The sequence below is a fragment of the Neomonachus schauinslandi genome, chromosome 13, assembly GCF_002201575.2.
Source record: "Neomonachus schauinslandi chromosome 13, ASM220157v2, whole genome shotgun sequence".
Lineage (NCBI taxonomy): Eukaryota > Metazoa > Chordata > Mammalia > Carnivora > Phocidae > Neomonachus > Neomonachus schauinslandi.
In genome coordinates this window covers 89,800,465-89,827,121 of record NC_058415.1, presented here as the reverse complement: position 1 = coordinate 89,827,121, position 26,657 = coordinate 89,800,465, and the positions used below count along the sequence as shown (strand labels likewise).

General features: G+C 45.5%; 2 protein-coding genes across 2 annotated transcripts in view; one reads left to right on the top strand and one right to left on the bottom strand.

Moving 5' to 3' along the window:
• Positions 1-4,354: 4,354 nt before the first annotated feature.
• On the bottom strand, positions 4,355-22,873 carry GTF3C4 (general transcription factor IIIC subunit 4). The gene is made up of 5 exons (XM_021691500.2): positions 22,415-22,873; positions 13,054-14,880; positions 9,933-10,063; positions 6,291-6,379; positions 4,355-4,815 (listed from the first exon to the last, which is right to left on the bottom strand). The coding sequence occupies exons 1-5, from the start codon at positions 22,769-22,771 to the stop codon at positions 4,751-4,753; spliced, it is 2,469 nt and encodes an 822-aa protein (XP_021547175.1). The 5' UTR covers positions 22,772-22,873; the 3' UTR covers positions 4,355-4,750.
• Positions 22,874-23,512: 639 nt separating this feature from the next.
• Positions 23,513-26,657, top strand: part of DDX31 (DEAD-box helicase 31) — a 67,583-nt gene continuing 64,438 nt past the window's right edge. The window contains exon 1 of the mRNA XM_021691554.2: positions 23,513-23,608. Within this exon, the coding sequence (XP_021547229.2) occupies positions 23,513-23,608 (96 nt within the window). The remainder of the gene's footprint in view (positions 23,609-26,657) is intronic.

Genomic DNA, 26,657 nt, shown 5'->3' with positions numbered 1-26,657 from the left:
AGTACAAATCTGAGTCAAAGTCTTGAAAAAGACCTAATAATCTATTTTTGCTTTTCATTTTGCACTCATACCAAAACCAAACCGCCCTAACCCCCACCAGCCTGCTCGGCAAATGTGAAACGGATAAAGTAGGAAGTGCTCAAGCCGTCACCACCTCTTACGTGGTCCAGTCCGACCACCTGACGGGGTCTTCCTATGCAAGTAACAGGAGTTCATGACGGTGAGGTGAGCAAATTTTGACTGCAAAGATCAACAAGATTTAGAGTTCTGCAATTTAAAACTTCCCCAACCCACTGACAACATTTCACCTGGACAGCCTACACCTTTATGCTGGCAGGAGAGCATCATCTTTCCTTTTTTTCAATTCCTGCCACGCCTGGAATGAATGGCACCCCCAAGTTGGAAATTCATATAATATTGCTCTGAATAAGCTGACTAGGACCTCAGACTATATTAAGACCCCCCCCCCGAGTATAATTATAACTCAAAAAATGCAAGATAAGAAAAGCTGAATCACCTAATCAGATGAAGAGGTTGGGGGAGTCCTACACCAAAAGGACTAACTTCTTTATAGGATGTTTTTATAGTCATTCCCCCATTAAACTGATTGGTGTCCCCGGCCAAGTTTTCAGAAACAGCCCTGTTCTAAAACAAAGGACACATGCAGATGGGAGGCTGCATCCCGTCTACCAGACTCGGCCTGGCTTCAAGTCCTGATACTGATTTTTATCAGCGCCTTGGAAATGAGCTCCCCGTCTTCTGAAAAACCCTGCTTTTTCATCAGGACAGTGATGCTACAGTACTTTAGATCATTAGAAGCAACTCTAGATTCTGCAAGTTGGACCTAATTCAACTTAAGGAGAGTCAGATTTCACCTGCTCTGTAATCATTTTAAATAGACGTGAAGATCTTAACTCCAAGAACCGTTTTCAGCTTCCAGAAAGAGCAGTTCCAAGTTTACTAACTATGAGATCTGAGACACAGCTTACTCTGCTTGAAGCTGCCGATACTTGCGCTAATAATGAAAATGAAAACGATTCAGTTAGATATTTTAGAGGCATTTTTAAAACGGACAACCTGGAGGGGAAAGGTTCGATTCTCCAGACACCCTGTAGTCGTCCTGAACTGTTCAACTCCACCCACACAGGAAGGAAGCGTCTGAGCCTCACAGTATATTCGGGACCCGTTACTACGAGGAGCCACACGGAGGCCCACCACAGTCCATGGTGGGCTAACTGAGGACGTTCATTGATTCCTCTGGCTATTGGCTGTTTTTGCTGCCCCGTCTCTAAAAAGAAAAAGGGCAGGATCTACCTTTCCCTTAAAAAACAGGCCGGCTGACTTAACCAGCAGTTTTGCTTGTCAGGGACGTTGTTGGCTTGGGGAGGGCGGCGGGTAGTGGCGAGGAGCTCCAATTTAGCAGACTCTGGCCCCAAAGGCCAGCCAAGAGTTACTGAGCACTCTGCCAGGGAAATTAAGAGTTTTGAAGAAAACTGGATATAATTTACCAAGTTAACAACCAACACTCTTACCGTTAGAGAGAAAAATCACTGTGTGCTATCGTCTCTTTTAGGAAGGGAAACCTGTGTGATGTAATTTTTAGAAATTTTATCACTGATCTACTGTTCTTTCAAACATGAAATCTGCTAGCTCTGGACATGTCCTGAAGCTGAGAAAAGAAGAGGAAGGGAAATCAAGAGGACCTCACCAGGAAGGAAAAGCAAGAGAGAGAGTAGAGGGGTCAGGAGCGAGCAGGCTGAACAGGGCCTGGGATGGTAATCTTGGTTTCATTCCAGGAGCTGCGGTAATTTACCGAACTCTGAAGCAGTTTGTCTTTAGCTGCCAGGGGGGCAGGTATTTCATAAAACCAGCACTGTGTTCCTCTTAACAAGCACCAATAAGCACCAACTTCTGCTTCTTAGCTGATAGGGTTGTAATTACAACAGAAAATATTTTTATATTTATTACCCTTTAACGTTCCTTTCACCTAATTAACCTGTGACACTCGCGAATAGGTCCAACCCACATGCTTCCACATTAACATCCCCAAAACCTTCTTAGAAGCAGAAAGATGTCACACTCAACCACAAGCTTCGCCAGTGGTTCTAATAACTCCTGACACTGAAAAATAATTGGTAGTTTTGGCAGATGTAATAGTAGGTAGAGACTGCTTGAAGTCTGGGTGGTGGACACATGAGGATTTCAGAATGAATATCAAGCATAACAAGCTATCAATTTCTTATCTGGAGTAATGGGGACAAATTAACCCCAGGCAGAGAAAGCGTGATACAGGTGTGGATATCAGAGTCCCCGAATGCAACCGTGTTGTAGCTGAAAAGGTCTAATTGCTTATAGTCTTTGCTCCCGACTCCCAGGCAGCGTGGCAACTTGGCCTCTACCATATCTGCCGCTTCTGAAACCGTTCTTACAGTGACAGCGGAGATAAACTTGAAATCCACGAAACAGATCAGGCACATTTTAGGAAGCGTGGAGGGCATGACAAGTTTAAGCCAGGAGAGGCAGTGAGCTGGAAGATTCCGGGTGTCACCCCTGCTTTCCCAAAGTCCCACTGACTGGCACTCCATCATCAGGTGCATGGACCCTTAGTAAAATCAGAAGCCGGCTGTGTGTATGATTCTGCCATGCACGAGGGGGGCGGGCGGGAGAAGGGGAAGGTCTCCCCACTCCGGGCACAGAAACTCAGGCTGAGGTGTTGGGTGGATTTCAGAGTCTGAAGAATGCCTAGCCCCATGCAGAGAGAAGCCATGTTCTAGAAAAACAGTTGCCATGTTTATTCCTACAGAGACATACAAAATAATTCGGGAGACCCTTTTAGTTAACTGCCATGAGGTAAAGTTCCCCAAAAATGTACAACTGCTCTAAATAAGAACTTAATGTAAGTTTTAAATGGCAGCAGCACAGAATTCCCCAATAAGAACAACTCAAACACTGACCCTGATTAGGAACAAAGAATAAGTGACACTAAGCATCCCATGATTAGGACACTGTCATAATTCCTTGACATGATCTCCACGTTTACCGTCGTGGTTCCTGTGATGCGAGCAAGTGCAACCATACAGCCTCGGAGCTGTGCTTCTCATGATTCTAATGCCGCCTGCCCCTCTTTCTTTAAAACCAATTTAACGTGCTGGGCCCTAGAATCTGGGTCAACACTATTCTCAAAATGACCGAGATGAGAAAGATAAGCAGAAGACTCCAACAAATACAGAATTAAACCCAGAAGACAACACACGATTTGAATAGGAAACAGAAGACATGTCAGGCAGGCTGTTCGGAGGCCTGAAGGGCTCTCAGTGCCAGTGCCTGCGACCCCGTGGATACAGCGGCCTGTGGTCGCGTCCGGGAGTGTCCTGTCCACATGGCAAGGACAAACGTCTTTCACTGAGGAATCACAACAAAGGCAGGAATAAATGTTGGAATAAAGGCAAAACAGACAGCATGTAACAGGAGTGGGAATTTCACATTTTATACTCGCCATCCTCCTTCCCAGAAGTATGCACCATTTCCACACGCGTGCAGCACAGGCCTGTTGATTAGCACCAATCCCTAGGACGCTATTTTCGCAATCCAAGAACACTGTAATATCCGAATGTCCATCTTTAATTTTAGATTTTAAGACCAATTAGTGCCTAATATCTCCTCTTAAAAGCCCACAGGAAAATACCTGTATTATAAAACATCAAGGACCCTTGCTGAGAAGAAATTCCCAGGCTCTCGTCAACGGAGCCACACACACCTGGGGCAGCGGACCACAAGCACCTCCATGCTTGGGCTGCCCATCGCTTTCTGGAAGTTTTCTGGAAGTCTCTAGATGGACTGCACGTTCTTATAGAGGAGAGGGGATACAAATGAAATGTCTGGACATGTCAACATTAAAAACACTGAAAGTTTTAGGGAGAAAATAGTCTTTTTCTTCTATGTACAAATATCTCATCTGGGCTATGACAGTCAGTCGGAAGCAGGGAGGTGACATGGGTGAATGGGAACCCCCGACATCCTGGACATATTAAGGAGTTAGGACTGGAAATCTGATAATGTGGGAGCTCATCAAAAATAAGTCACAGTTATTTACTTACAAGAATCACCCGATTTTTTGACACATTAAAACCAACTTTAGTCATGGCCTCAACCTCTTGAAAATACAGTTTTATGAACATGTTTTCAGTACGCAGGAGAAACAAGAATCCGTGGGATACAGATCTGGGGCTATCTGTGGAGAACCAAGTATCAGGACCAAGCGCTGTTTTAGACACTCGGAATGTCTGGGGGCACACCGAACACCAGTGACAGGTGATTTACACTCTGGGGAGCCACAAGGCAGTTCCAGATCAAGGCAAGCATTAAAGCCTAACTCGGTCCAGCAAGGCCCTTAGCCCAACTCTCTAGAAGAGATCATTCTGTTCCCAGAAATGATAGGGCATTCTTTTTGTTCAAGTTGCTTCAGTCAGAACACTTGAAAAATAAGTGTTCCTCACTGGGTAAGGAGTGGGGGGCTCGTGTTCCTCTCAGAATGACTTACAGTCTCTGCACTCAGTCGTTTTAAAGATCTCCTTTAGTCCCTGGAGATGGAGACTGTACTTCAGAAATGAGTTCCCAGGGCCCTATTTACACTCCTGAAGAGGGCCTTCCCACTCGAAGGCCAGGCTTAGCCAGCGCATCCCACGTCTTCAGGCCAGAGGGCATTTCCGCAACAGAGCATGTGCCCTTTCTAGCTCCCCACCACTGACGTTCAGAAGACAGGAGAATCGCAGAAAGGGCAGGGGCTTTGCAGTAACCTCTTAATCCAGTCAGGATCTGCGAGAGGAAGACAAGTGGCATTGAGTGTCAGCTTCAGAGAAGGCAGGCAGACGGGCTGAGCCCTGGCTGGGCTGCCGTGTAAAGGGACAGGCACCTGGGTCCGGCTCTGTGTTCTCAAAGCACTTGCTCCCACGTTCCAGACGAGGCTGGACTGAATCTGTGCTTCCCAAAGCTACGTGTGTGATGACATTTTCATCCCTCTGTGAGGGAACAGGAACATAAGGGTCATGAATCAGTGATTCATAAAGCTCAATTTATTCAGCTGAAAGGACTATACTTTGTTCTGAGATGATATCCTTCATACACTGTTAATGTGAAAATACTCTTTTATAAAATTACAGTAATGGTAATTTTTTAAATGCATGACTTGGAGCAGAACCTGAGTATACTGGGTCAACACCTTCTCCCCTGGTCTGTGAGCACCCTGTTCTACGACTGCCCTCCAGATCCCGCAGATTCTCTTCTCCCCCAAAACTGTATGTAGCTCAACTCAAAGTCAATTGGCAGGTGTGTTTCTTTGATTTGTCTCGATCTTTTCCTGATTTTTTGTCTAAATAGCATACCGACTCTCAATCGCAATGAGTGTTTAGGTATTCCCCAAATTTGTTTTAAAATAATGCAGTAAGAGGAGAAAAATGAGTGGGTGACTATGGATGAAAACTAAAAGGCCATGAGCTTACAATGGCTGAAGTTGAATCATGGGCATATAAGGGTTTTTACACTCTTTTCTCTAATTTTGTATGTGATTGCATTTTCCATGGTAACAAGTTAGAACACAAGCTGCCAACACTGACTTCTCAAAACGAGACAGCTTCAGCTGGTTTAGAGTAAAAATAAAAAAAGGGGGCAGAGTTTTATGTGGAGTGTTTTCTGTTTTAGTTCATTGAGACCATAAATTTCCCCCAAACATGTCTAGTTAGCTCATTTGGTTGGGGTGCGATGTGACTGAGCCTCAGGTCATGAATCTGACGTTCGTGTGACTATTTAAGTCACTAACTCCTGGCTCGTGTCTATGATCTTATTTCAAACTCATCATCTCAGAAATGTGGGCTCTGTCACCGGAGCTATCAGGAAAGAGAATATAGACCAACCCGAAAAATCCCATCGTGGCTACTGGAAGAATGACCCCGAGTGCATATGCGAATATTCTGGCTTAGCAACGCTGTCCTTGTATACCTTATCATTTGCAGAATTTCCGTCCAAATATAATCTCTATCTGCCATCTAAAACAAGCTTTGACATCTTCTTGAATGAATGATCTGTCTGCAGGGACAGAAGAGCAAACTGCTGCCCTCCTTACGCACTAAAATGCAACGTGTACTTTCACACGACCTATTCCAATTCTCATTTTTTAATGAGTTGTGGCTTCATGATCATACTGTCAAGAGCAGAACGAGCCTGCTGACAGTCCCCAACGGCCTCAGGCGAAGCAGGGTGGAGCCCGACCCTCCTGAGGCTGGGAAAGCACTCACCGTCGGGAGCTGGATGGCGGGCGATGCTGTCGTGGAGCAAACACCTCCTGTATATCAAACTCTGGCAGGATTGGTAGGTTAAAAAGCACCTGAGAGAAGACAGACTGTATCATCAGGAGGAAGCCACAGACGGGTACTATCAAACCATACACTAACCAGGAAAGCATAGAAATAGTTCTCAAGTCCATGGCAACAGTGTAACCCTCTGCACAAAGCTGGCTAGACCTAGCCCACACTTAGGAAGGGTCCGGCTGCTGAGCCAAGAGATACAAAGCTTCCAATCCAGTCACTGCAACTTCTTTTTTGGCCATTTGCAAGTCTGAGAAATAGTTTATTCTGCCCATGCTTTGAGTTTTTGACATGTTAAAAAAGATGAACGTGTATTATATGGAAGATTACTCTTGTATGTGATTTTTAAGATTAGGTATAAGCACTATCTTTAAGAGTCTGACAGTACAGTGGGAAAACCTGAAAGATATAGAAGACAAAATTAATGGTACAAAAAATGAGTTGGGACATGAACAAATGTTCACAGGCTCAGCTCCATCCTGTGACCACTCACCACTGGGCATCCACCGGGACCAGGCTAGTGAGGGAAGGTGAGATGCTAGGAGATGGTAGAGAGTGCACTGTGGGTTGTGTAGGTAAGGTTTCCCAAAAGATCACAGTTTTTCAGCTGAGTAACTAAGGAGCAGAGAAATACAGAGAGGAAGAGGGTGGCAGGAAAAGAGCCCAAGTAGGATTACCTCGAGTAAAGACCTGGGTACACAGAAGAAAGGCTATACCTGAGTGAGAGCAAGCACCCATTCTCACATGGAGAAATGATACCGAGACATTCTGGCACTAAGTCCATCCAGCAAACATGAAGATCATTTCTGTGAAGGAACCCTTCGAGAGACAACGATGCATAGTGGTGACACATGGGAACTCTGGAGCCGGACTGCCAGGCTCTCAGCTCTGCCAATCACCATCTATATGACTCTGGGCAAATTATTGATCTCCCCCAGGCCCCACTTTCCTCACCTGTAAAAACAGAAACGATCGCAGTGCCCCCATGCATGCTTGTTGTGCTCAACAGATGTTAGATGTTATTACTACAAGCCTACTACTACTACAAACTTGCTTCCCATTCTTCCCCTAAAAATCAAATTAGAAAAAAGCATAAGAACACAGTAAAAATCAGAAGAAATCCAAATATCTATCAATAAGGAAGTAAATAACAGAACATCTATACTGTGAAAACCTCTACAGCCATTAAAAATGGGATCTGGGGGCACTTGGTGACTCAGATGGTTGAGCGTCTGGCTTGATTTTGATTCAGGTCATGATCTCAGGCTCACGGCACCCAGCCCTGTGTCGGGCTCCATGCTCAGCAGGCAGTCTGCTCGAGATTCTCTCTCTCTCTGTGCCCCTGACCCTGTTCCCACCACACCCCTATAAAATAAATCAATCTTAAAAAAAAAGGGGGGGGGGAATCTATGTAGTAATGTGAAAAAAAATGTCCACAATATTTTGAGAAGAGAATTGTCAAGTTGTTAAGATAGGATGTGTAGCAGGGTGTCTGAGTGGCTCAGTCAGTTGAGTGGCCGACTCTGATTTCGGCTCAGGTCATGATCTCAGGATCTTGGGACTGAGCCCCAGGTCAGGCTCTGCGCTCAGCATGAAGTCTCCTTGAAGATTCTCTCTCTCTCTCTCTCTCTGTCCCTCTGCCTCTGCCCCTGCTTGCATGCTTGCTCTCTCTTTTGAATAAATCTTAAAAAAAATAAAAGACAGGATGTGTAGCACAATCCTGTTTCTGTTAAAAATAAATTTAAAATATTAAATGGGTGGGGACACCTGGGTGACACAGTCAGTTGGGCATCTGGCTCTCGGTTTTGGCTCAGGTTGTGATCTCAGGGTCATGAGACTGAGCTGAATCGGGCTCTGCATTGACCGCAGAGTCTGCGTGGGTTTCTCTCTTCCTCTACCCCTCCCACTGAGTGCATGCACTCTCTCTAAAGTAAATATTTTTTAAAAATTAAATGGGTGCCTACCATGAACCAGGCATTGTTCTAGGAATAGCTGTGAAAAAAACAACAAAACTCCCTGTCCCCACGGAGCTTTCTCCTCCAGAGGAGAGGGAGAAACAAAAAGTACAACATAGGCAGTGGTGATGGCTGCTTGGGAGGCCGATAAGGCAAAGAAAAGCGACGAGAAACACTGGGAGGGCAGGGGATGCCAGCAGGGTGTTACAGCTCTAGCTCTAGCATGGCCACGAAGGAAGGCCTCATCGATAAAGGGACATTGAGGAAGCCATCTGGACACCTGCTGGGAGAGCAATCCAGGCAGACACCCTGAAGTAGGAGTGGTGTACCTGAGGAACAATGAGGCCAGTGCGCTGAGAGTGAATGAAGTAAGCAAGGTGGAGAAACATAGGAGATGAGATCAGAACGGGGATGGGGGCCAGGTTGTGTAGCTCTGATCACTAAAGGGATTTTGGCTTTTACTCATCAGAAATGGGCAGCCTCTGGAGAGTTCTGAGCAGAGAGGGGTGGAATGGATGAAGTCTTAACAGGACCACAATTGTGGCCACGTTGTGTACAGACTGGAAGGGGCAAGGAAGGCAGCAGGAGCACCTGCGGGGAGGGAACTATAATAATCTGGGCAAGAGAAGATAGTGTCTCGCACGAGGACTACAGAGGTGGAGGTAGCGAGAAAAGGCTGGATTCAAATTTGAAGTGCCTATTAATCTTCCAAGCAGAGACAGTGAACTGGGGGTCAGACATAAAAGTCTGGATTTAAGGGTAGAGCGGTTCAGGCTAAAGCTATCCATTTAAGCCACCAGCGTAGAGGTATGTGACTGCCAAGGAAGTGCTGACAAAAGTAAAACAGGTTCAAGATGGAAATCAAGGAGATGAAAGAGAATCAGCAAAGACAACGGAGGAGGAGGTAGAGGCAGGGAGAAAACCAGGGGGGACTGTGTGCGGGAAGCCGGGAGATGATGGGGCTTCAAGGAAGAAGAGGGGGAGTGACCATCGGTGTCAAAGGCAGCTCACAGGTCTGTAAGATCTGAGCACCCCAAGATGCCCTCTTACAGTGAGACGGGACAGCGAGAGAAGGATGACTTCCACCTTAAAGCAAAAAAAGTGCATTCCCTCTTCTTTCATATTCCACTAGCTTAAACAGATACTACTTTTGTAATAGTTTTTAAAAATTTAATGCTACCTCAAAGGAAAACAGTATTACCAAAATAAAGAAATCCCTCTTGGGGCACCTCAGTGGCTCAGTTGGTTAAACATCTGCCTTCGGCTCGGGCTGTGATCTCAGGGTCCCGGGATCGAGCCCTGCATCGGGCTCCCTGCTCAGCGGGGAGTCTGCTTCTCCCTCTCTCCGCTCATGCTCTCTCTCTCCAATAAATAAAATCTTAAAAAATTAAAAAAAACCCCGCCTATCTCAAGCAGTAAAAAAAAAAAAAAAAAAAGCTCTTTAAAGACTGTCCTGCCTTAGACTGATAAAAAAAGCCTACATCTTGCTTTTTAACAGCAGCTTTTCTCCCACCTAGTGGCACAGACAACGTGCATTTCGCATAAACACTTTAGAGGGGCTTGTGCTACACAAAACTGGAAAATGAGCAAAAGCAGGGTCTGGCTTAAAATGGCTTACCGGAGCCAAATGTGGCCATTGGAGCAGACTGCCTGTTTGCGATCCGTGAATGGCAAGATCTCTTTACACAAACTGCAGTGCTCAGGGAAAGTCTGTTTGTTCATCTTCTTTGAGATGTGTCCAATCAGCACCTAGTGAGACAAAGCAGTAGCAATGTTCAGCGGTCTGAGTGCGAGACTTCCTGCAGACAAAGCCTCCTGCCACGACGGAGGGATGAAAGCGTACGCCGGGCCGTACACAAGCCAGGAGATTTGCATTTCCACGTAGGCTGGTCATACTGTCTGGACGCGACCAAGCTAGACCCTCACCGTGTGTCGACTGGCTGAGTAGGATAAATTCATTCAGGGACCCTGTGACAACACGGTGAACCCCAACCACTAAAGGAAGAACTGTTCTGAAAACCAAAATCTTATCACTTGCCTTGTTTTAGCAGCTCCTGAAACATGGAGTTCAGAGTTCTGTTGGAAAACAAAGTATTTAGCTCTTCTTTATAACGTATTGACTTTAAGAAGGAAAAAGATCATCTCTATGGGCCAAGTATTATGTGAAATACCAACTTTGTAGAATTGTACAAATATCCATTCTTTAAGAGAGGCTTACAAAGTACAAATATAATCAGGATTAAAAAAGAAAATTTCCCTTTCTGATAGCCCCAAGACCCACGACCAATCTAGCCTAGCAGCCTGCAGCCTGCGATCCACTGAGCCTCACTGCAGAAGCAGGGTGGGCCCTGCTGTGGCAGCCGAGGAGTGGTAGAGAGAGAGGTCGACAGGGCGGGCTCTAGACCCTGACCCTACTTCAGCTTTGCTTTTCTCTGTTTTATTAGGATTACACCACTTTAAAAACGAAAGTCTAAAAAACGAAAGTCTAAAAAACGATCTGTTTCATTATTTTGTTGAAGAAACCTTCCCTGGCTACATCATTTGGAGGCATGGGAAACACCAAGCCTCAAGAACTCTCATCTTAAAAAAAAAAAAAAAAGGAACTCTCATCTTACTAGGAGATAATGTCCTTCGAGGTTTTTAATCCGTTTATACTTAAGTTCTTATGAAAGAACTCTCTACTTCAACCATTCACTAAAATTAGTTCACTGAAGTTTTGAAGGTATCTTAATAGCTCAGAAGAGTGTCTTACCTACACTGTATATAATTTACAAACCTAAAGCCCATTGGCTTTTGGTTTTTTGTTTTTTCAGCCTTAAGAATTCTAATTTATGGTCCCTTCCAGCAGGGATTTTGCCATGACACAATCTGCTTAGAATTCCTCCAGGAGAGATGCACTAAAATTTTACACGAGGAAGAACTGCTTCTATGTGCTCTCACTAGCCTCAACCATGCAGGCCCACCTGTGTTAGTATAATTCACACATCCCCAGAGGGGGAGACATATTCCTTCCAAGGGGCAAATACTGGTTCTTGGGGGGACAAAAATTCTTACCCTTTTTAGGCATAAAGTACATTTAAGTATGTATCACAAATATATACAAAATATAGCTGTATTGTTATTAGAATGTCACAGGCAGGAACAATTAGGAAAAAAAGCCTAAAAACGCTGGGCGGGGGCGGGGGGGAGGGGGGGCGGTGGTGGCGATAATAAAAACTGTTGGTCTAACTGCACCAACACACCAGGCTGAGAATCTCAGAAACAATTCATAATTACTAGTACATCAATGCACTAGGTTTGAAAAGGTTCATTTTATGCACATAGTGGGATTTTTTAAGACATGAAATGCAGTGTTTCTAATCAAAACTCGGTTATATCAATAAGCAGAGGTACCATCTTCCCTTCTTTAAACTAGCTCTGCCGGGGCCCCGTCACTATGCTGGTGGTTCCCGCGCTCATGCCACATGTGGACAAGTACCTAAACCATTCCCGCCAACTCCCACCACATATTTCCTAAAATGTTTTGTCAATCTTCCACTGACTCTTGTAATATTCCTGCTAAGTCCTATGAAAAATGACCACCAGGAAACTCTTCTGCACGATTCAGACCACAATGAAACAATTTTTAAAAGCTGACTTTCAAAGATGAAAAGTCAGTTACGTGAAAGGGACATCGTAACTATTCTTGAGATTACTGCAAATATCCTGTGAGTAATGATTTTAGGGGTGGACACACACACACACAATTTTCTGATAAGCAAACGCAACAAGGAATTTGTGAGTGGTTTAACATTAGGCACGATGATATTTTAATTTATTACCTTCAATTTTAAGTAAGACTCTAGGCAGTGAGAATAAGTGCCATAACAATAAAAAGGAACACACACTTCTGTGGTTTTGAATATTTTAGTATAAACTATGTTCCTTGCAACACAAGTTCTTCAGGTTTATTTTTATTTTTTTGTTGCTGTTCTTCAGGATTTTAGCAGCTGTTAGTTCACAAAGAAAGGTTCCCTGATGTCAGGATAACAACGAGCTACAGAAAGTAAGGTGTCTCTTCTGCAGGAATTCTCAGAATCCTTAGAAGGCTAAGGGATACTGGGAACCTCAAAGAGGAGGACAGAGTATACAGCATTTCCTCAAGCTTGGAATCCTAGTGTTCTATCAGGAACTTGAATTCTGTGGAATACATTTTGGATAAGACTCTAAGATGCTTCTAAATCAAAATAAAGATTATGCCCAGTTTTGTAAAAGATTATGAGTAATAATTTGCTTACTTTAACATGCCCTCCCTGACTACATAAAAAGATCTCAACTCCTCCCAAGTGTGACCAATCCCTGTGCTACCTCCAATCCCCATTCTTCCAGAACCTTTTGCAAAAAGGAAGGGAAGAAAGCACGGTGTCACCCTACCCCTGCTGTGACCGCCCAATCACATACTGCTTGCTACCTGAAGCCTCCTCCAGCTCATCCACGGCCTGGGGAATCTCAGCCCATAAACCTTGCCTATCAATAAAGGCCATGGTGAGAGGAAGAATCAAAATATTCTTTGTGTGATTTGAATATGTCCTCTGCATTAATCTATGTTTCCTATTTATTCTCCTGCACCTCATGCCAGTCAACTACCTACAAAATGTCAAAGCAAAAGTTGGGTTAGGAATGCCACTTAGACCATTTCTCCCACATGAAGGAAGCAGACCTTTTACGGTTTTAGTGTTTTCTGCTAAGAAAATACCTACCCGTGCTGTTCGGTCATCATACTCCTCGTCAGACATCAGGAAGTTACAGAGGCCCCTGGTGGGGATGCTAGTGTTCTCTGTGATCCAGGTGTGCAGGTACACCTCACCTAAGACTCGCTTCATGTGCTCCCTGGTCAAGTGCATTTCCACAGCTTCAATTTTCCCTTGGATCTCCAGGAGCTTCTCTTCCATCGGCTCACGGCCCCCGGCATCTCCAGCCTGGGTCAGGGAATCGTCGGTGGGGTCCTCCGGGTCGCCCTCTCTGCTCCGCTCCTGCAGGCCCTGCCTATTCGCCTGTTTGGAAGACGTGCCTTCCTCCTGCTGTTCTTCCTCAGCATTGCCCATTCCAGGGGAGTCAACTAGTAAGATTTTGGAGTCCTCATGGGTGGGTTTCCATAATGCTTCTGAAGGGGTTTTCTGCATTGACTGATATAAAATCCTCAGGAGGAAAAGTTTGAAACGCCAAAAATAGGTGGCCCCGCTGCTTTCAATCTTTTTTTCCAAAGCTTCTTGTAAAAATTGAGGGATATGTTTATCTTTTAAAATCTTCCAGCGTACAAGATCTATTAAATCTACCTGCCTGAAGAGATTTTGAACTGAAGATTCCAGGAGCTGAGCAGCTGCCTCTTCAAAGGTCTTGAGAGTAACAAACTGGACCTGGTGGTTTTTGTTCACGGGATGGAGGCCGTTGACCATGCCCTCAGTTGTAATGACGGCCAGATATGCGCCGCAGGGGCTCACTGCTATCCCGTGTGTCCTCACTGAGCCAAACACATCTGAGAGTTTAATTAACTGGTGTTCAAACTTTAATGCGACATCGGTGAAAATGGGAATCAGCTGCCTCACCTTCCCATCACTGGAACAAGTATATACTGTTCCATTCTGCTTGTCTGCAGTCATGGAGACAATCGGCAGGGAGTGAAGGCCTGTGACATGGGAATTGTGGACATTGAGACCTGCTTTGGAGATCAGAAGAAGACACCAAAACACATAGGACCCTCTCGCAGCCACCACTAAGCTACAACTACACTTCTGGTAAGGGTGATAAAGCGGAACACATTTGATGCTATGCACTGGCAACTGGTCCATTTCTTTCCACAAGACAACGGGCTGCCTTAAAGTGAAATAGCCTTTCACTGCTTTGAGATTGACAGGAAGAATTTTTACAGGTCCAAAAGCACTCCCCACAATAAGGCCGCTCATTTTCCGATTATTGTGCTCATATTCCCACCAAAACAAAACACTAGGAGAGTTGATTCCTGACTCAATCGTGTTGCACGAAGAGATGGATTCCTTTCCTACAAAGGGCAGCTGAAACTGCCACACAGCAATGTTACCGTTCTCAAAGAGGACTGCCAGGAGCACACTGCCCACATCCCGGCACTCGTTGTTATGCTTGACCTGCTGAGTGGTACAGATGCCCGACCACTCCATTCTGACCGGTGTCTGCATGCTGTGTCTCCTCTGAAACTCTGCAAAGTCCCCGAGGTTCCCCTCTGGAGCCTCACTTTTAGAGAGCCTGTAACTGGTCTCATAAAGACGTTCTCCATAAATCTCAGTCAGATCAACCAGCTGGACCCACTGTAGTCTGTTGAGGTTAGCCTGGATGGTCAGGCGATTGTCCATGGTCAGTGCTGCCAAGAGGCACCTGCCATTTGCATCGCAACCCATGGGGGACCAGCTAGTATACTTGAATCCCCTCATTGGTGGCAATGCCTTCCCCTCAGGGTTGAACACCCTATCCAACATGAAAGTCTGACTGACTGTGGGGTCTTTCGAGGTGGCAAATTTCTCCTTACACTCAGCAACCTCTGCTTTTGAGCCAACCTGAAAAGAAGAGATACGAAAACTATCAGATAAATACTGCACTCTAAGAGGAATACATTTACATTACTTAGGGTACTAACTGATTAATCAGTATTAACTGGGTCAGAATTTTGTATCAATCCTGTTAATTTTGAAAGACACGCATTTAAAAGATCAAGTACATGTCTGAAAGTTAAGGAGTACTTACTCAGGAAGTAAAAATTTTTTCAAGGATCAGAATAAATGTTGCCATTATTCAAAGCCTGGTTCCCACATTCTTCTTAGAACTGCCATAAGCAATAGCCATGACAGAGATGTACTTGATCCTTAAGAGTCAACAGAGCATTTAGCTGAACTAGTCACAAAACCATAAACATGTTCAGTATTCATTAAAACACATACCCATATACATCTTTGATACAATTGGATATTTGGATTTTTACAAGGTCTTGTGATACAAATGTGAGCTTTAAGTTTCTATTTAAAATTTTACTTAGAAACTATGCTGAGGGACGCCTGGGTGGCTCAGTTGGTTAAGCGACTGCCTTCGGCTCAGGTCATGATCCTGGAGTCCCGGGATCGAGTCCCACGTCGGGCTCCCTGCTCAGCAGGGAGTCTGCCTCTCTCTCTGACCCTCCCCACTCTCATGCTCTCTATCTCATTCTCTCTCTCAAATAAATAAATAAAATCTTAAAAAAAAAAAAAAAAAAAAAAAAAAAAATTTTTTAAAAAAAAAAAAAAAAAAAAAAAAGAAACTATGCTGAAAGCCAACTTCCAACCACTCTGTCCACTGTTTGTATAGAATAATGTCCACTCTGATTAGACTACTTGCCATTCCTTGAGTATTCCCTCCTTGGCCTCCCTTGGGCCCCTTGTCTGGAATGCTGTCTTCCTATCTAAATCCCATCCATCCTACCAGGTCTAATTCTCTCTCTGAAGCCTTCTGAGATCTTTCTGGCTTTCACCCATCTCTCCCTTCTCCAAGTTTGTGACACATATCAGCACTGCTGTTTATTTAGTGCCTGGATGTACAATGGCAAGCTCTTTAAAAAGATTTTAAAGGGACATTAAAAACAAAGAAAGAGATAAATGACCAAAAGAAAGAGATCCAGAGCCAGGAAGGTTAAAGCCAAAACAAAGCAGAAGTCAACTGAAGTATGTCTTCTGATATGTGCAAAGCAGGAAGAGGAAAGCACTTGACCCTACTGTCTTTAGAGATATTGATCCAGAGAAAGAAAGCAGAATCTTTCAGATTTAGTGACAATCTCCTTTTACGTAGAGGCTGATCTTCAAACTGGAAAGGGTAGTTATTACATGATTACAAAGGAATTCAAGCCTAAGACATATATGGATACAATAAAAGTCACGCTAAATGAGTTTAAGTCCCCAAGCCCAGAGGAATTACACTCCAGGACACAGGATAAACTTTGAAGATGTTGAACTCCAAACGACTGACTAGTCCTTGATAAAGCTTGGATAACTAGGAATGTATCAGAAAACCAGAATACAATAAACAGTTGTATGGCTCAGCTCATTTTTAATGGCTCAGTCATTAAGTGTCTGCCTTCGGCTCAGGTCATGATCCCAGGGTCCTGGGATCGAGCCCTGCATCGGGCTCCCTGCTCTGCGGGAAGCCTGCTTCTCCCTCTCCCACTCCCCCTGCTTGTGTTCCCTCTCTCGTGGTGTCTCTGTCAAATTAAAAAAAAAAAAAAAATTTAAAATATCCCCTAAACGGAAAATAGATAACAAATATTACAGACCATTAAGCCTGCTAGGAAATAAAATCCCTCAGTTGTTAACAATGAAAGGTTTGTGAAGTGCCTGGGTGGCTCAGTTAGTTAGGTGTCCGACTCTAGTTTCGGCTCAGGTCATGACCTCAGGGGTTGTAGGGTTGAGTCTCGTGTTGGACTCTGTGCTCAGCGGGGAGTCTACTTGGGATTCTCCCTCTCCTTCTCCCCCAGCACAGTCGCATACGCTCTCTCTCTATTTTAGGAAGAGAAAGCATGAGTGGGGGGGGGGGGCGCGTGCAGAGGGAAAGGGATAAACAGACTCCCACTGAATAGGGAGCCTGGAGCCAGATGCCAGGCTAGATCCCAGACCCTGGGATCATGACTTGAGCCAAAGGCAGATGCTTAACTGACTGAGCCACCCAGGCGCTCCTAAACAAATAAATCTTAAAAAAAGAAAGAAAGAAAGAAAGAAAAAGAAACATTTGTGTGGACAGAAGTGATCCTTAGAAACCAGCATAGGATAATCGGAAAAATCTAATCTTACTGTCTTTTCTGCTGAAACTGCTAAATGACATAATAAGCATAGAAAAGTAAATAAAAAGTTATCCGACAAATGAATGAGATGACTAACTTTTCCTAAAGTGTGTTACGTAGAACACTACTCCCCTAAATTGTCCCTTGAAAAAGAGTCCTGTGGCCAAATAAGTCTTGGGAACGTTGTATGTTACACATCATTTCTCCTTGAAGGGTCTCAGGAACACATTAAATGCCTTGGCCAGGGAGCTGCTAACTTAACCAGAGTTTTCCAAACTTTTTTTTTTTTTTTAAAACAATAGAACCTTGTTGGGTAGTGTCATCCTGTATTATCCTAAAGAATACTCTGAAAATGGTGTCTTAGGCAGTATATCTTGATTTAGAAAGGCATTTAAGGTAGCCTCTTGGATACACTAATGGACATGCTGGAGAAAAACAGACTGGAAAGCCCAACTAAACAGAGGTGCAGCTGGCTAGCCTGTTAACAAAATAATGCTAATCAAAGCCCAGAGCTTTGTATGGGTAGATAAAATTTGAAATATGACAGAATGAAGCCTAACATCTGAAAATCTGTGCTATGATGCCAGACTACCTGGGTTCAAATCCTGGCTCTATCACACACAAGCTCTGTGACCCTGCACAAATTACTTAAACTTTCTGGCCCTAATTTTCTCATTTATAAAAAGAGAACAATAATACATGTCTCACAGCATTAGGAAAGTTAAATAAGTCAATATATGTAAAGCATCTTTTAAGTAGGCTCCACGCCCAACTTGGGACTTGAACTCACCACCCTGAGATAAAAAAGTCCTTACTGGCTGAGCTGCCAGACACCTGTAAAGCATCTATTAATAAGTGTCAATAAATGTTAGTGATGAGGAGGAGGAGCAGAAGGAGGAGGATAAATACTCTCTGGGAATTAAGTAAAAGTTAATGAGACCTAATAAAAGTATGTAAGATGCAGGGTAGATATAAAATTGTCCACCAAATAAAGGGTAGATATAAAAATCACCAAATCTTGTAACACTGTATACTAAGCAATAACCCTTAGAATAGGTAAATTTACTACAAATAAAAGCTACTCTAGAACTAAAAGTAAATGTCACAGGACCTATAACCCGAAATAGCAGCAGAGGGTGAAATAAAAGCAACCCTTGGTCTCACTCACCGTAGGAAGAATTCTTGACAGGATAGAGAGCAGCTTGGATTTAAACAGCAGGGAAAACCTGAATAGTTTTGTGTAGTAATTTCTCATATATTAGTTTGAATGAGTACACTGCCCCTCCAAGTCTCCATGTCACAAAGCCAGCCATCAAATTTAAACACGTACTGAGATTGGCCAAGGAGCACATCACATAGGAGTCCAGCTCCCAGAGGACCACACCCAGCCAATCATTTAATTATATACTATCCTATTTCCAATTGGCCACTATTACTACTAATAGCTAATTCCTTTGTAAGCACCTAATGAACAGAAATTCACTTGAAGCTATTCTACAAGAAGCTTCTTGAAGGTAGGAATAGGATTCCAAAGACAGCCCATAGTTATTTAACTTAATGTGGATGGAGTTAGTACTTTCTCATGCTCCTAACAATTTATGCAGAATAAAATTAGTTATACAAATATTATTAGAATTTGGGACTGTATCCAATTAGATGATTCGCTAAATCAGCACTCCAATGGGAAAAAAATTACAAATTATTCTTAAATCACAATTTTATTGCTTTTCATATCATTCACTTATATCAGTCTCCTTGATATCATAAACTCAGTGTCCAGGACAGTAACTTGCAAATAGCAGATAATATTTGAACTATTTTATATAACTGCATATTTTCTTGAAATTCATAATCTAAATAATGGGGTCATAGAGCAAAAGCTTCAGAGGAGCTGAGCATCTAGCCTTCTAGCAGGGCCATACACTAAACTGATCCAGGCTGCAGAATGGCCACCTTTCATGTCAGAGCAAAGGCAAGCTGGACAGTTCTGAGCAGCTTAAATCCCTAGGCACTGCCAAAGGGTAAAGCCATCAAAGTACTGATACAGACTTCTTTACATTCCTACCACTGCAGCCCAGATTTACGCGACAGAGGCCTCTTTCAGAATTGCAGGGACAACTCGGCATTCATTCACCAAATGGTCCTAGTCTAGGAAGACTGCTAACTGATGGATGGTTTGTGTGATGCGCATACCAAAGAACAGTACAGGAGGGGAAGATGCCACTAATTAACTTCAGGCAGGCTATCTACCAATTACAAGCAGAATACAAAAGATTTCCTATTACTTATTAGACAGTTGTACAACCAATGAGAGTCCCAATTTTTATCAGAATATTATGGATATCTTCATATCCACAGCTACAGTATTAATCCAGACCCTTATTTCTTCATACCTGCATGACCAAATTTATTACTTTGCGTATTTACAGGCTGCAAGACACTGTACTAAGTGATTACCTGCGTGTACATATATACGTATCTATCTATGCACATACATACATATAGGTATTTAATCCTCCAAAAAGTCTAGGGGCCCCTGAGTGGATCAGTTGGTCAGGTGTCAGACTCTTGATTTTGGCTCAGGTCAGGATCTCAGGGTCATGAGATCAAGCCCCATGTCAGGCTCCATGCTGGGCATGGAACCTGCTTAAGATTCTTTTCCTCTCCCTCTGCCCCTCCCCACCCCTTGTGCACATGCATTATCTCTTTCTCTCAAAAAAAAAAAAAAAGTCTAAACAACACAGGTTTTTTCATCCCCCTTGTACAGACAGGCCTATCCTGCTATTTTGTGCCAAAGCCCAAATTTGTACCCTCTATTTTATACTGACCCCAATAATTGTTTTCTTGCCTCTAGGCCCACCAGATTCATATTCCTGAACCATCCCAGGCCAGTCCATGCTTATGAAACTGTTACAGCACCTTTGGGCTTCCTAAATTGAAGCCAACTTCTTCAGACTGACCTTCCTAAGTTCCCAAATTGGCCTCACCTCACTTTCTCTCTCTAGAAGAGATCGTCTGTTAATCCATCATTACTTACATAAACAATAAAGTATGCCTGTGACTTAATTATGTAGGTGAATAAGATGGACAACTCATTCCTGTTACCTGGATGCCCCTTTCCTCTGCTCCTCTTACAAAACAAATCCTACGTTCTTTCAGGTCTCCTTCAGATTCACCACCAGATAACATTCCCTGATGTAAGTGCCTCCCCTCACTATTCCTTCCATTCTTTAAATTCTCTCTGCTAGGGGCACCTATGTGGCTCAGTCGGTTAAGCATCCTGACTCTCAGTTTCAGCTGAGATCACGATCTCAGGGTCGTGGGATTGAGCCCCGCGACAGGCTCTGCGATGGGCATGGAGCCTGCTTAAGAATCTCTCTCTCCCTCTGCCCCTTCTCCCCCCCTTAAATAATCCTCTCTGCTGGGGCGCCTGGGTGGCTCAGTTAAGTGTCTGCCTTTGGCTCGGGTCATGATCTCAGGGTCCTGGGATAGAGCCCCAAATCGGTCTCTCTGCTCAGCAGGGAGCCTGATTCCCCTTCTCCCTCTGCCTGCCGCTCTGCCTACTTGTGCTTTCTCTCTGTCAAATAAAATCTTTAAAAAAAAATTAAATTTAAAAAAAAAGAAATTCTCCCTGTTAAAGCATTAAATCTGGACCACATTGGACACACACACTTAGTTTTCTCTAGTTCATGTACACATGAACATCCTTAGAAATGGTAAGGATATATCTTTTAAAGCCCCTTTCTTCTGCCTCCATCCATTTCTCAATTTCACAGTATTACCACTATCCGTCTACCTGATGTGATTATACTCGAACCAATTTGTTCATATCTTCTCCAAGATATTCAGGGTTTAGTCATATCAGTCTACCAGTGATTTAACTCAACAACGAATTGTTTAAAACTTTCATGTGTGCTAAAAAAAAAAAAAAAAAAAAAAGTGGTGTGGGCTCCCTATACCGTACCCACAGCTAATGATTCATATTTAAAATGGCAGTGCAGGGGCACCTGGGTGGCTCAGTTGGTTAAGCGACTGCCTTCGGCTCAGGTCATGATCCTGGAGTCCCGGGATCGAGTCCCGCATCGGGCTCCCTGCTCAGCGGGGAGTCTGCTTCTCCCTCTGACCCTACCCCTCTCAAGCTCTCTCTCTCTCTCATTCTCTCTCTCAAATAAATAAATAAAATCTTAAAAAAAAAAAAATGGCAGTGCAGAAAAAAAGTTTAAAAACCTTTCATTTTCACATAAACACATTCTCTGGGCATAGATATATACCTTTATAATGTTTATCACTATCTGATATTACAGTTGTACCTGGCTCATGACTTGCTAAAGAATGTAAGCTCCATGAGGGCAGGAACTTGGTTTTGTACACTGCTTTATTTCCAGAGCCTAGATCAGCACCTAGCTGATACGTGGGGCTATTCAAATTTCTGCTAAATGAGTGAACATATACTTTCTATAGCTCACGTATCCGCATAAAGATTTACAAAGGAGACAGGGAAAGTTTTTATACTTCTAAGCCACAAATGAACGATCTGATTTACTATTTGGGCAAAAAAATAAACTTGAAGATAGTGATATTGAAACAGTAAAACTAGGAACCCTAAAGTTCTGAAGGCAAACTTAATTTATACGAAACTGAAAACACTACATCTACAGAGACCTTGAAGTTTAAGAACCGCATTTATTTCCAAAAGCTTTCCTTTTCACTCCAATCCCAAAGATTTTCAGCTATAAAAGAAAAAACTAGACTACCCAACTGCTCAAGGTGAGAAAGAACATTCATATAATAAAGTCGCTAAGATAGCTGAGGCAATGAAAAGGACCAAATTTTCTTCTCCAAAGCAGAAGACGAACAAGAGGAGGGCACGTCACCGTAAACAAAGCCAGACAAGGGCCTCAGGGAGTCGATTCCAGACAATAGGAGCAACTGTAGAGGCAAGGTCTGGGGTTGGGTCAAAGGGGGTGGAGTCTCAGGAAGCACCAGGGAGAGTCATCAGCGCCAGCAGTGGGGCAGGCGCCGGGGCGAAGGCAGGACCTGGCTCCGACGAAAGCTCCGGGGATACCTGTGTGCATCGGAAGGGGGTGGGTGATCTGGAAAACTGGGCGCAAACGGCTGCGAGAATTTTTGTTTTTTAAAATACGGCGACCCCAACCACTCAGCCCCAAGCTCTGGATGCGACGAGGGGAATCGCTGGTAGGCGCAGGCCAAGATTCCCCAGGGACCGGTAACGCGGCCGCGGGCGGGGGGCAGAAGGAGCCCCCAGGGCTGGGGCCCAGGGGGTGACTTACTTTGAGGAGGCAGCTGTTGAGAGGAGCGGGCACCGAGGTGCGATGGATAACCAGGTCCTGGCCCGGGTTGTGCACGTCGCAGATGAGCTCCAGCACAGCGATGCTACGGGCCGTGGACACGGACACGCGGTGGTCCTCGGACCAGGCCAGCGGCTCCAAGCCGCTCACCGCATATTGCAGCTTCACGGCCGGCTCCCGCCGAGTTACCAGGAAGCGGAACGCGGCACTGGGCCCGGGGGCCGCGTCTGCCGCTGACTCCTTCCCGCCCGCCTCGCCGCCCCCCTCGCCCTCCTCCTCCTCGGGCGGCGCAGGCCCGTCGGCTGCGGGGCCCACCCGGGCCTCGTCGGCGGAGCTCATTTCCCCTCAAGTGCAGAGGCCGGATTCCGGGGCGCGCCAATCCTGCGCCGCCGTCCCGTTGCCGCCTCTGGCGCCGCCGCCGCCGCCGCCGCCGGCCCCCAGCGCCCTCCGCGGCGGCTTTCTCCCCTCAGGCCCGGAGCGCCGCCGAGCCAGGAAGGACCCCGCCGTTGCTAGGCGACCCAGCCCTGCCAGGTGGCCAAGGCGCTGCCTGTCTAGAAAGCGAGCCTCCTCTGCGGGCAGGACGGAGCAGCGCCCGGACTCGGCGGAGGTGCTCGAGGGGAAGGGGGCCTCGAGGGCTCCGTCTCCGGGCGACCGAGCCCCAGGCCCCTGTAGAGACCTCCGGGTAACTAAAGTGCCGAGGAAGCGGTAGCCCGGCAGCAAACGAAGGAAACGTTGGCTAGATGGCACACGGCCCCTTGTTTCTCAGAGGCACTCAGAGAACTTCACTAGCATGAACTCCAGGGCTGGGTGTCATGCGGCATCGCCCGCCGCGGGCCAAGCCGCGAGGGACGCCAAAAGGAGCGGCCACCCAGTCCGGGGACCCCGGCGCCGTGGCCCCTTGACCCTTCGGGACCCGGAAGGGGCGCGGCCGCAGGAGCCGGCGGGGCACCTACGCGGGGTCCTCGCGCGCCGCCCACGTGGGGCCGAGCCGAGCTGTGGGCCGGCTTCGAGAGGTCCGGCCGCGCTAGCCGGTGCCGGCGCCCGCCCGTGTCCGCCTCTGCCCGCTTCTCGCCGCGCGCCATGGCAGCTGCCGACGGGCTGCTCCTCCACGTTCCGGAGTCCCCGGCCGCCGCCCCCAGGACGCTCCCGGGACCCCGCCGGGCCCAGGGGAGGCGGGTGAGTTGTGACCCGGCTTCAGAGCCGTCCGCACCCGAGGCCGGGCCCGCCGCCTCGCCTCTGGGTAGGGTTTCGAACTACCGACAGAGTTAGGGGGGAAAGTGGGCTGTCTAGCAGCTTCTGGAGAAGTCGCTGAACCGCACGTGTCTGAGCTCGGAACACCACCCAGCGGGGATGTTCTGGGCGGCCGCGGAGCGGGTGCGGAGGGGCGTCTGCTGGTTCGGGCTGCTAGTTGGAGGGCCCCGAAGGTCGGGTAAAGGATGGGAGGCTGATTCCAGCCCAAGTTAGGAACTGCCGCCGGGGTGTGAGTGGCAGCCCGGGCACTTGCCAGCCACACCTCCTAACTTCTCTCAGCCACCGATGCCTCATTTGAGGGTTGTTTGGTTCAGGAACGAGGACTGGACGAGAGGTCTTCTTCAAGAGCTTTCAAAAATGGCATAGATGCTCACCCAGCGTGCGGTGGGGAAAGAGAATACGGAGCGCCAGTTTAACCGGCTCACTAGGGAGGGGAAAGATGCTTTAAATTTAAACGAAGCCAGAAGTGAAAACTGGTTTCTAGGATGGTTGACTTCTCTCCTGGAATAGAGGAGGGCTACAGGGCAGAAAAATCTGTTGTAGAATCCCGAGTTACCACAGAGGCCAGAAATTATACCACCTCGTGCCAGGGAAGGTGTGTGTTTTCTCCAGAAAGCAACAGGTAATTCCACTGACAATTGCCGAAGTTCAGTTCAACCAATGTGTTGAAGCTGATATTCCTCGAGTTCATATAAGGATTCTCTTTGGTGGTTTTTCAGTGATAGTCAAGCTTTAGGATTTAGAGGTTTGGGAGTAGGAGTTTTCAGCTAGCCAGTGGGGTCGCTGCTTCTGGGAGGAGGAAGGGGAAGTCCTGAAGAGCCACTGGGAGCGTGGGATTTGGAGTAGGACAGACCTGGGATTAGATTCCCACCTTGCAACATGCGGGTTTTGTGAACTTGGGGGAGTTATTTCACCGCTCTGAACCTCACTTTCCAATCTGTAAAATGATTGTAAAATGCAGGGTAGACATAAAATTGTCCACCAAATAAAGGATAGATAAAAACAACAAAACAGTGTCTACTTTATATAAAGTTATTGTGAGGAGTAAATGAAATAATATACATAAAGACTCTATATATTTTCTGGCCCATAGAAGCACTTAATACATGCCAATGGTAAATAAAGTCGTATTGGCTTCATTTTGAGTAGTGGAATCCCTGTGTCGGGAGGTCAGTGGGGTGCTTGTGTCCTGGAGGCGCCTAGTAACACAGAGGAAGCGCTATTAACACCTCCTTGAGTGAGTTGAAGGAATAAAAATTGGATGTCTGGCTTTATGATCGCTTGAACCACTGTGTCAAAAGGATGTGTATTAATAAGATGATGACAAGTGTCTGCAGTGCCCTCGTCTGCATCTGCATTTTTTGTTCGTCTTGAATGAGAATTACAGGTATGCCAATCAAATTTGCCAGTGGCCTGAATTTGGGACGGGTAACTAATATAGTGACTTTGGGGAAGGCCTCGAGACCTTAAGTGATGCTATATGTAACAGTATGTAGTGTTTTCTTTTTAAAAATGTTTTTTGACAATTCAAGTAATCCAGGTTTATTGTAGGAAATAGGGGAAGTATGTTAAAATGAAAAACCCCATAATTGCCATGCTCAGAGGTAATTCTGGTTAACATTTTGGTGTATATCCTTCTAGAAAACAAACAAGGGATGAAACTACACATGATGTTTTCCAACCAAACAGGGTACAGTTAATAAATAGTATTATAGCATAATCATCAGGAACCCTGGGTGTAGAATCAGGGCCTGAGCAAAACCTGGATCCCCCCAATGATCCTGGAACAAATTACCTCATATCTCTGCCTCAGTGTTCTCATCTTAAAATGGGATGATACCAGTACCTGTATTGATACATTAGATAACTCTTAAGTACTTAGCATATTGCCTGGGGTCTGGTATATTTATTAATATCAGAGACATGGTATTTAGACTTAGGGCTAGATGGGCATTAGAGGTCATCTGCCAGAACCCGCTCGTTTTACAGGTACAGGAACAGAGACTCAGAGGGAGGTAATTTGTTTAACGTCGTAGAGCTGACTTTTTAGTAGATTCAGGTACGTCCTAGCTCATCTTTGCTCACATGCCACCTCATGAAGCATTTCTGTTTCCTGGCCTCCTTTCCCCTTGCCGTAGGCCGTGGTAGTCTTGTTTTGTGCTTTTGTAATCCTTTGTACATACCTCTTCTGAGTACAAATATAGGTTTGGGTTTGTGGTTTTATACTTTTGTCTCTTCCACTAATCTGTGATCTCCTCAAGGGCTTGGCTAATTTTCTAGCTTTGTATCCTCAGAACCAAGCTACTTGTTGACAGCTGCTGAGGGGTCAGTTTCTTAAATGAATGTATTGTGCATGCTGGGGCAGAAAAGCTAACAAACAGTGGAATAGTGTCCACATTATGGGAAGGGATAATTCCATGTGTGTCGTTCATCTTACAAGCATTTATTGAGCACTTACTCTGGGAAGATTTGAGCCCTACAGGGGATGCAGTGCCACGCAGGACAGACTTGTCCATTTCCTTACGGAGTTTACAGTCTAATGCGGAGGGCTGACACCACTTAACAGATTACATTTGATGCTTGTATATTGTACTGAGGGACAATATACAATTGTCATAATTGTACTGAGTGCTACAGCGAAGAAAAAGGGTGCCAGGAGAGCCAAGAATAGGAGCTCTGGCCTGACTGGGTGGAGAGAAGAGGTCAGGAAAGGTTCTTCTGAGGACCCAGTAAGCCTAGATCTGGAGGATGAGTGAGTTAGCTAGCCAAAGGGGGGTTGCAGACATGGGTATGGCAATAGCATGTGCAAAGGCCCTGAGGAGGGAGGGAGCATGGTGCATTCTAGGAATTAAGGAAGACCAGGACAGCTGAGGCTGGTGAGATGGGCAGAGTCCAGCTTCTAGAGGGCTTTGTAGATCATATTATAGGTTTTTGATTTTAGCCTGAGAGCCGTGGAAAGCCTGTGAAATATTGT